Below are 10,736 nucleotides of genomic sequence, written 5' to 3'. Positions count from 1 at the left end.
GCTTTGAGTGAAGATATTGTGTTTTAAGTTATTTAGCCACCTTTGTGTTAGGGATGTTTTTAGTTATGTTGGTGGTTTGTTTCCTACTGTTGTAATGCACCATTAGAAGGATTATCCATTCATAATTTAGACTATTATGTATAATTTAGCCAATCTACCTGGGGAAATGATAAGTCTTTGAGGGAGATTTCTTTTGGAATGCGATGTCGATGAAAACGCATTTCTACGGAAATTATGATCAGATCGGCATCTGAAATTGACCAGTAGACCTGAAATCAAGTCAAATCGAAGCTGACCCAAATTCGAAGAAGATAAGGGATGGCCAGTGTGCTGAAACCTACGCACATTCATCGGCATCCGCGTTCTCATCCCATATTCCATCACTCACAACGACATCGCAACCTCAAGCGCTCCATAGCGCAAATTGGATATCAACCGCGCCGTCAGTTCATTCGAATCACCCAAATTAAGTGCAAGTATGAAGATTCTGGCAACGAACAGCCACCTCGTTCTACTCCCACTGCCTTGCAACTCTACTCCGACATCGAGAGGTTTCCACCTTTCTTTCCGTTCTGCTGCGTTGCGGCTTTTTTTTTTTTTTTTTCTTGGGAATTTCGTTGCTATTTCCTTGATTGTAATCAATCGGCCTGGTGAATGTTTTGCAACTTCTGTTTGTTTTCTTGAGTTAACTCTTGCTAGTTCAACATTTTCCCTTACTTACCTTTCAGTCCTGCTTTAATTCAATCGGGCATTGCTTAGAAATGCTTAAAAGTGCAAAATGAGAGAGTGAGCTTTGAGAGAGTACAAACGTTCAAGAAACGTTCAAGAAATGTTAGGGTAGACAACAGGACGACTAAGTGACATCTTATCATCCCCCAGCTAGCGCACAGGGATTGGTTGTAGTATGTTGCTTATTGCATGGCGTTGTGGGTCTCAAGTCCAATTACTTTTGTAATTACTCTTTTTGCCGTTGAATAGCTTTTTGTAATTTCCTTGGTTCCTGTTCATCTTTCACTCGTACTTTTCAACATACATCTTAGAATAAAGTCCCTTGGTTCTTGACAATCTGATTAGATAGAAGTCCTTTGTTTCTTGGCGTAGTGGGCTAACATAGGTAACCAAAGTTTGTGTTCTTGCATACCATTGCTAGGCTAAACTTCTTTTTTCCTGTGTTTCCAGATTACTAACTGAGACAGTTAGGCAATCACAAGAGTCCTGGGGTGGTTTAAAAGACTGGACAGAAGTTGAGGTGATAAACAATCGCCATATCTTTGTATTCCTTGATTTCCATGATTGACTACCACTCAATTGCTATCCATACATGTATTGGTTCATATCATCTGTGGAAAATATACTTTTAGCTTCAATCGACATATATTTTTATCAGCTAATAGCATCTAATGGAATAGAGCTGTTCATTTCTACCCCATTCTCTTCTCGTAAACTCATAAAAGGTTAATCTGCATTGTAAAATTTCAGGGAGCATGGGTTCTCAAACCACGTAACTCAACACCGAAGTACGTCGTACATTTTGTTGGGGGTGTATTTGTTGGAGCTGCACCTCAGCTTACATATCGCTTGTTTTTGGAGCGCCTTTCAGAGAAGTGAGGCTCTTAGATCTTGTATATCTGTACTATACTTGGATTGTGATGGAACAGTTAACCGTGTTCCCGAGTGTTCTATTATCATCCTTTCATAGTTCTTTGATCCGTATCAGGATCATATTAGATGTTTAAATGTTTAATGGACTATGAATCAGGGGTATTTTCATCATTGCAACACCCTACTCTAGTGGATTTGACTATTTCTTAATTGCGGATGAAGTGCAGTTTAAATTTGATCGGTGTCATCGGGCACTTTCCGAATCAGTGAGTTTTCTGTTCTCCATTTTTTCCCCTAAAATCTTGAAGGAAGAAGTTAATTAGTGAATTCATACAGGTTGGAGATCTTCCCATTTTTGGTATTGGCCATTCTCTGGGATCTGTCATCCACCTTTTGATTGGTATCGTATCATCTCTTTATGTCATGTCAGGAACTGATTGGGTTTGCAGCAAATCAAATGGGTTAGATTGCTAACTTATCTGTTCATCAGGATCAAGATATGCTGTTGAAAGAAGTGGAAATGTAGTAATGGCATTCAATAACAAGGTATTTTTGCCACAAATCTTAAAGGAGTGACCTTCTCTCCGTTATAGAGAATTGACAAAAAGTTGTGTATTCACAGGAGGCAAGCTCAGCTGTTCCTTTGTTCTCCCCAGTGCTTGTACCAATGGCTCAAAGCATGGGGCCTCTCTTATCACAAATTGCATCATCACCCACTTTTCGTCTTGGGGTGAGATCCTTTTATGATCCTTTGTGCTGATTAATGTGCATAGTTTTTAGTTTTGAGATTAGGAAGTCTCATTTTTGTTAATAAGCACCTGCAGGCAGAGATGACAATGAAGCAATTTGAAAATCTTGGCTCTCCTATTATGAAGCAAGTTCTTCCTTTAGTTGAGCAGCTCCCTCCCTTGTACATGGACCTGGTGAGGGGAACACAAGATTTTACCCCAAACCCAGAAGAAACTCGACGACTCGTACGTTATTTAAAACTATTTATGCTTATACTTGGTTGTATAGTTTAATTGGGTGAAATAGTAAACGATGAGTTTTTAAGATGATGATATACCTGGCCTGTCTGTGGTCTGGACTTCACAATTAGCGCAGAAGACACTCTTAGACTTTAGTTATAGGCTTGCACTAACTTGTTCTTGTTCTTGTTCTTGTGGAATGCTTGATCAGATAAAGTCATACTATGGCATAGCCCGAAACCTTCTCGTGAAGTTCAAGGACGATACGATCGATGAAACTTCGATGCTAGCTCAGTTGCTTAGCTCGGAGTCTGCAATAAGTTCGATGCTGGACATGTCAACTCGGTCGTTGCCTGGCAATCATGGGTTGCCCTTGCAGCAGGTCCTCCTTACTCCCTCCCTCCCTCCCTCCCTCCCCGTTTCATCATGTTTTGCTGATTATTATTTGAAACTAAAGGGATCTTTTGATGATTTAGGCCCTCCCCGACGTACCGCCAGCAATGGTGGATGCTGTAAGCAGAGGTAGTGAAGTTTTTACCAATCTAACTGCGGGGACACCTTGGGAGACCGCAGCAAAAGAAGTAGGGAACACATTTGGCATTGACTCAAAAATCCTTGGGGCTGAAGTAAGCAAGGATCTAGAGCTGCTGGTGGATGTGGTAACATCATGGATGGCCTCAAACATGGGTCCGAAACTGTTGAGGCCATGAATATTATCATGGCGTTCAGTTTGGCAGCCATCCCACATATTCAGTTCATGTCTATAATACACAAGTACTGCCATGATTATGAATTGATGAACTTAAATTACAGTGAGTGATAATAATATTGTGTTTGAAAAGATCATATAGATGCCAATTTTCTGTAAGACAACATCTTAGATGCTACAAAATTCTTGTAGCTGAAGGCATGAGGTAACTATGGGCTATATGTGTTTGTATACATTGGAATTTTTTAAAAAAATTTACGAAAATTGTCGGTCTTATTTTCTAAAAGATGTTTCAAATTCATCGATCTTTAACATCTTCAGCTGTGAAATTGAACGGAAGTGCGAGAGCTATAGGATTGGTTTTTTTCTTATTGTAGCCTGTTTTTAATTATTTGTTAGAAGTTTTTTATTTTGTTGTTAGGGTCTTGAAACTAAGAATGGAGTTCTAAATCTTTTGAATTTTATGGTTTAAAATAATTTTTAGTATGTTGTGAAATTAAAAGGCTATGGAAATTACCAATATACCCTTAGAAATGAAGAAATTAACCTATGGTACCCTTTTGAAAATGGACAATAAATAAATAAATAAAGGCAATGTTGGTGTGTTTTCTTACTAATTGTCCGGTAGGCATTTGGGGGAGTGGGGGTTCATTCATCTGAGTTAAGAGAGCACGAACGGCGAGAGGAGCAGAAATGGCATGGAGAGGACAGCTATCCAAGAATTTGAAGGAGCTTCGGATCTTGTTCTGCCAAACCTCTCCTTCAAGCGCCCCCGCTAGGTATTCATTTTCTGCTTTCTCCTTCGCTTTGCGATCCCTTCTAAAAACAACAAATCCTGCTCCCGGAGCTTATTGTCACAAATTGTTGATTAATGGAGTTTCGGCTCTGACAGGACGTTTGTGGAAAAGAATTACAAGGACCTCAAGACTTTGAATCCCAAATTTCCTATATTGATCCGCGAATGCACTGGAGTCGAGCCGCAATTATGGGCTAGATATGGTACTTCACCCCCAATCATTTCATTTCGTTTTATTCTCCTCTCTATATTTCGAGATTCATTCGGGCTTTGCTCGTCTTTGCTCCACATTCTTTTCATGTTGTTAATGATATGACGAAAAGGATTTTGCTGCTATACTGAAGCACGATTTCATTTTGGGTTTATTTCGTCAAGCTTTGCAATTTTCTTTCTTTTCTTTTGTGAGCTGTGAAATTTGACTGGTCCTGTGGTGGTTACAATGAAGGTGACGTTTACATTCAGATTGTTTATGATTTTGTATGAATCATATTGCGTCATGTTAATGCTGTAAGTTTTTCATTTATAATCTCAGGTTTTTTAATGTTAGGTTTGCTCAATATCTATATTAGTGCCCTTCGAGTATTACACTTTTATTACCTGCTTTCATTATTTTAGATGATTGATTTGTTCGCTTAACATTTTTTAAGATTTAGAATGATTTAGAACCATTAATCTTCATTGGGATGCTTTTATCTTTCCTTTTTTTTTTTTAATCAATTTTTTTATTATTTTTTGAGTTTATGGATTTTGTATTTTTGAGCATTAAGAAACAAGCTTGTTAAAGCACTCTCTCTGGACATTCGTTTCGTTATATGGATGCACCTAAGTCGGGCCTTTTTAGTGGACTACTTGGGAGGAGCACAATAGTCGGATCTTCAAAGAAAAGGGAAGTTCTTTTGATAGTTTTTTCTGAAAAAATTATCGTTCTTGCAATGGCTGGGTGTCAATGCACATCTTATTTTAGCTTTTATAGCCTATGTACAAAAGGTACGGGCTACATCAGGAGTCTACTTGGAAGGTTAACCGCTGTACAAAAAGAAATTGAAGACATTCATCTATCTTTAGTTATGATCCTAAAAAATTTTGGGTCCATTCTCTCAATGACTTGAATGTACCCAGCAACGCTACCATAATCTTCCTGTCAAATTATTATGACTCATTAGATTGTTTTGACATGGTGGACTTGAAAGGATTCATATCCTATGTTATTTGCAAGAAAATAATAACATGGACTCAAGAATGAGAGTTTAAAGGTCACTAAATTTGTACATCATACTCTGTGAAATAAAAAAATTATGTCATTCTTCCAACTCGCCCTGCTACAATATGTCACCGAGCTCATTGTTATTTATTCCCTCATGAAGAACCACAACTATCACTTACTACATGTCTCTATTTGAAATGCCACAAAAAGTGGTTGGAGATATAGAAAGATTATTCAGAAACTACATGTGGAAAGATGGCTCACACCTTGTTCGATGGAATATTATAAACCTCCCAACGAAAAATGGAGGTGTGAGATCCCACGTCGGTTGGGGAAGAGAATGAAGCATTCTTTGTAAGGGTGTGGAAACCTCTCCCTAGTAGACGCGTTTTAAAAACCTTAAGGGAAAGCCCAAAGAGGACAATATCTGCTAGCAGTGGGCTTGGGCCGTTACAAATTGTATCAGAGCTAGACACTGGGCGATGTGCCAACGAGGAGGCTGAGCCCCGAAGAGGAGTGGACATGAGGCGGTGTGCTTGCAAGGACGCTGGGCCCTGAAGAGGGATGGATAGGGGGGTCTCACATTGATTGGAGAAGGGAACGAGTGTCAGCGAGAACATTGGGTCCCGAAGGGGGTGGATTGTGAGATCCCACATTGGTTGGGGAGGAGAACAAAGTATTATTTATAATGTGTGGACACCTTTCCCTAGCAGATACATTTTAAAAACCTTAAGGGGAAGTCCGAAAGAGAAAGCCCAAAGAGGACAATATCTGCTAACGGTGGGCTTGGGCCGTTACAGGAGGCCTCAGTCTTCTGTCGATAAAGAAGAAGAATAAAGCTCTCCTCGCCAAATGGATATGGAGATATCATCATGAAGGGAGGGCCTTGTGGAGAAATCTTAAAAATGTCAAATAAACTCCTACATCAAACAAAAATCAACCCCCTCCATCTTCTACATAAGGGCCTTCGAAGTACATAAAGAAACACCAAAACCTCATCACCGACCAAACTTGCCATAGGGTGGGTGATGGAGGAAGCACATCTTTTTGGACCAACCGATGATTGAAAACACCATGCTGGCCCTGAGGTATCCACTTTTGTACAGGCTCTCTCATAGCAAAAAAGTGACGATCAAAGAAACGTGGAATGTTGTCAACAAATTTTGAGACCTGAAGCTTGGTAGGAATTTAAAGGATAATGAAGCAACGGAATGGGCCGAATTAAGTCTTGACCTTGTCCTTGTGGTATTGTCAAACAAAGCAAACTCACTGATTTGACTCCTCAGTGCTGACGGGGTCTTTTCTACAAATTTTTTGATGATGGACATGAGGGAAAAGGCAAAAGTAATATATCCCACGCTAGCAAAGATTGTATGGAAAGGACATCAGCCTAAAAATGTGAAGTTCTTCCTTTGGAAAATAGCGCATAAAACCATTAGCACAAGTGAAAATCTTTACCAAAAAAAAAAAAAAAAAAAAAAAAAAAAACCCTTACATCATGCTTTCTCCAAATTGGTATCCATTATGCAAGAAAAAAATGAAAAAAAAATGAATCACAAGGCCACTTGTTTATGCAATGCACATACACTTAGAATTTCTGGACAATGATTCTCAATATATTCGGATGACATCTCACATTTCCTAGGGAGGTAAAGGATCTATTGGATATGGCCTTAACGTACCACCCTTTCAAGAATGTAAAAGCCCTACTATGGAAAAACCTCATCATGACTTTCTTTTAGAATCGGTGGAAAGAAAGAAATAAGAGAATATTTGCAGAAAAATCACATACCTATAAAAACTTAACGATAATGTTGTTTACCGAGGTATATCTTGGTGTAAACTGTCTAATATTTTTACTTTCTATAGTTATACATCCCTCGTTGCAAATTAGGAAGGTCTTTTGCAAACGATATTACATCCCTTTTGTAAATTTCAATCATCAATGAAATTGTTTCTTATCGAAAGAAGTACAACTATTTATCAAAGTATCAAGACATGTCCACTCTATTTATTTATTTATTTATTTATTATTATGTATCAAGAAGCGGTCAATGATGATGTTATCATTGGTCTTGAAAGTTTGACTCATTTGAAATATCCCAGACAGCCTAGACATACTTTTTAATGATTATTTTGATGAAGAAAATAATTTTCAGGAGAAATATGGATAGATGATGAAGTTAAGTTTTCTTTGATCTTGGATACCCTCAGATATTTTAGAACTAATCGATAAAGAATGCCAAATCTGTAGAATTATGGGGCAGCAAAGGTAAAAGTAAGACTGATGATCCGTGGGGCTGGAGGAATATATAGGACGATGAAAAAAACTTCATGTGAACCTGGGAAAAATTTAGATATCGTGATTTTTCCTTTAATTTTATCAGAAATGTTAATGGTTCCTTTAAGTATCTCCCAAATTAAAGTTTTGAACTTCTATGGATTTCTATTTCTATCCATTCAAGCGTATTTGCATATGTTGGGTTTAAGGATTCCAGAATCCTCTGTGACGTTATTCAAAAGGCACTTGCAGACAAACGATCTGAGTTATAAAGCCACAACCACTTGTCTTCCACAGGCCTGACCATTGATTCAACAAGGGTATCCAGAAGAGAAATCCTTTCTTGGGCCTCCAAATCATTAAAGTTTCTTCCGAAGTTTAGGTCCAAGAAAATTTTGTGGAATCCCATAATTCACTTATAGGAAAGCGTTTGGAACAACGATAATTCAGGAGAAAATTTCTCAGTATCTATTGTTTGCTCAATACCTTACATAATAGTTTCTCTTGAAACCAATGCCTCTTTCTGTTCGAAAGTGGCTTTCGAAGGGGCCAGCACCAATCACTTTTGGGACTCCATATTGTTTAAGCTAGTTATCAAATAAAGTTATTAATGGACTTCAATGCCTATTGAACTTTGAAATTTTAGAAGAACGTAAACGGGACTGTGGAAGAGTGAAAAGGGAAAAAGAGGAGGGCTTAAGATTTTGGTTCAAGACGGAGGTTATGAATTGATAAACAATTGTCGAGATTATCATCTGAAAATTGGAAGTGGAGGATGTGCTTTGGTTTGGCCTGATCATAGGAAATTGGTGAATGATAGTATATGTTTCTTATGAATGCTAATATCTCGCAAGTGTTTGACGTTAATAGCCATAACATTAGATAAATTCTTTTTAGAAGGATCAATAATTTGCTGAAATTTGGAGGTTATGTGATTGCAATATGCTTCTTATATGTTCGTCTTTGGTTAATGCAGCTGATTACATTTCCTTTCTCTTTTTAATTTAATAGATATGGGTGTTGAGAGGGTTGCTCGTTTAGAGGGTTTGAGCGAGGCACAGATCTCCAAGGCACTCGAAGACCTAGTTAAAGTTGGGGCATCCTGAAGGAGTAGTAATCTGCTGTGCTATTGTACTTGCAACAGACGTTAATAAATGCACGAGAGGAACTTCTGTGGAGATGCTTTTCTGTTTACATTCTATTCGCTCTTTTTTTTTTCTTTGAGATTATTGCTCAAATACTCAGCTTGAGAAATCATGTTTCTGGGACGTATGTCTTTGTTTATATAAATAGTTTCTCCGGGAGGTATTATCAGAAGGAGATTTCTCATTTTTCCTAAAGATGAATTTATCGCACTAGTAGTTTCCTGGAATTAGACTTGGAGGAAATTTATTTTTCTTCTTTTTCCTATGAAGGTTACGTTGTTGTTGAATGGTTGGGCAGCATTTATGCATCAGATACTGTGTTCTTATCTTCTATGTGAAATTTTTTGATGTAATATCATTCGAGTTCTGTCACCTAGTTTACAATCTAAATTGACATAAAAGTATTGCATGGTTTCTTATTCTTATGTTATGAAAAACTCGGGTGAGAAATTCTTCTTTGACTTATGGAGAGAATTGAACTGTTTTTTCTTTAAGGCAGACATGGCAGGATGTGCAGAAAGAAACAAGAGGGTTTGAAGCTCCCCCTTCAGGTTTTTCCAAAGCATAAGAAAGATGGTTGTGGTGATAGCAAAAGCAATGCTGAACTTCTGGATGAAAGTTAAGTTCTTCCACTGATTTTATTTTCATTTATTTATTTATTTATTTGAGAAAGCGCGTGAGAAAATAATTATTCATGGGACCTCAATTCTTAAATAAGAATAATTTTTCCTTTTTCTCCCTTGTCGGTTCGTTTGTCCCTATCCCATCTGCTTACTAATTCTTATTCATTTATTTGCTTTACTGATTTGGATTCCTTATGGTTTCCTATGTCTCTCCACATTTATTAATACCAATTTTTTTTAACCTATACTTTGTTCATTATTGGATTCTGAAAAGTATAATCTTTTTTTTTTTTAACTCCTACTCCAACTAGTTTCATCCATCCATTTATGAGATGGATTATATTCTTGAAATATAAGTGATTCTTTTTTAATCTTATAATTGGAATATAAGGTTAGTAAGAGTTGAGAAACATGTGAGGAAATGAAGTGGAAGTGGTTTGTGGTGGAATTACATTCTTAGTTTCTTGAACTTCTTGTCTGTGTATACTCTTATTTATTTATGTCTTAAGGAATATAAATAAAAGAAGAATCCAAGGAATTGGAGCCATATCAGTTTCTTCTTCTTCATTATGTTTTTCATTTCCCACTATGAATATTCTTTGCTACCTTCAACAATCGTCAATCAACCACGAACACAAGTGGTTTGAAAGTGGAACATTTGAAATAAAATCAGCTATTCCCAATTTCAATTCACATCATATTAATTCATATGTTTGAAAAAAATCATCTATCTTAGGCACTTTTAATATTGTTTTTAAATCATTTTCTAAATTTAAATGCAACTCTTTTTTATCATAAAATTGATTTTGAATTCGACAAAAATGATACTCCCAAACATAACCAACGTAGATTTATACCAAACTTGGAGTATAGATTTATACCATCATCTAAAAGACTAGACGTTTGAATTTAAAGATCTCAACATTATTTTTCTTTGTATTCATAGCGATAGCAAAAACAATATATATATATATATATATATATATATATATATATATATATATATATATATTTTGGAGGATGGGTACGTAGGCGTGAGTGTGACAATGGATGAGGGGAAGCAAAGGCGTGTAAGTTGGGGCATCTCAAAAGCAACAACAGCGTGTATCAATGTTCAAATTGGGGCATCCCAAAGTATGCGTTTGAAATTGGAGACAACTGACAAGTAACCATATACAGCATATGATGGGCCACCGAGCTTCTTTCAAACACCTATCACTCTTCTTCTTCATTCCAAAAAAGTCTTTGATTTTATTACCCAATACCATCTTAATGGCATAAATAGTCTTAAAAACCGTATTGATTTATGAAAATACAATTCACTTTTAGGAATAGTTCAAGTTAAGACGGTAATCTATTTAGATCGTAAAAGAATGTTGGAACTATTAAATATGATGGAGTGTTATAA

General features: G+C 36.9%; 2 protein-coding genes across 3 annotated transcripts; both read left to right on the top strand.

Moving 5' to 3' along the window:
• The first annotated feature begins 125 nt into the window (after window positions 1-125).
• LOC111800328 (uncharacterized) lies at window positions 126-3,416 on the top strand. Its single transcript, XM_023683970.2, has 10 exons — window positions 126-551; window positions 1,180-1,249; window positions 1,480-1,604; window positions 1,760-1,868; window positions 1,939-2,002; window positions 2,093-2,148; window positions 2,225-2,332; window positions 2,427-2,576; window positions 2,782-2,952; window positions 3,047-3,416. The coding sequence occupies exons 1-10, from the start codon at window positions 319-321 to the stop codon at window positions 3,278-3,280; spliced, it is 1,320 nt and encodes a 439-aa protein (XP_023539738.1). The 5' UTR covers window positions 126-318; the 3' UTR covers window positions 3,281-3,416.
• Window positions 3,417-3,882: 466 nt separating this feature from the next.
• LOC111800329 (NADH dehydrogenase [ubiquinone] 1 alpha subcomplex subunit 2-like) lies at window positions 3,883-9,444 on the top strand. Of its 2 annotated transcripts, none has more exons than XM_087125931.1 (3): window positions 3,883-4,058; window positions 4,172-4,278; window positions 9,201-9,444. In XM_087125931.1, exons 1-3 carry the CDS (start codon window positions 3,973-3,975, stop codon window positions 9,326-9,328), a joined length of 321 nt encoding a protein of 106 aa, XP_086982057.1. In that variant the 5' UTR covers window positions 3,883-3,972; the 3' UTR covers window positions 9,329-9,444. The 2 variants fall into 2 exon arrangements, with proteins under 2 accessions (XP_086982057.1, XP_023539739.1); XM_023683971.2 differs by lacking the exon at window positions 9,201-9,444 and adding an exon at window positions 8,572-8,992 and having other exon boundaries at window positions 3,887-4,058.
• Window positions 9,445-10,736: the final 1,292 nt, after the last annotated feature.

This window comes from Cucurbita pepo, chromosome 8 (assembly GCF_057944985.1).
Source record: "Cucurbita pepo subsp. pepo isolate OVF chromosome 8, ASM5794498v1, whole genome shotgun sequence".
NCBI classification, from domain to species: Eukaryota; Viridiplantae; Streptophyta; class Magnoliopsida; order Cucurbitales; family Cucurbitaceae; genus Cucurbita; species Cucurbita pepo.
Note: the sequence above shows the minus strand (reverse complement) of the source record. Positions and strands in the feature narration are given on the sequence as shown.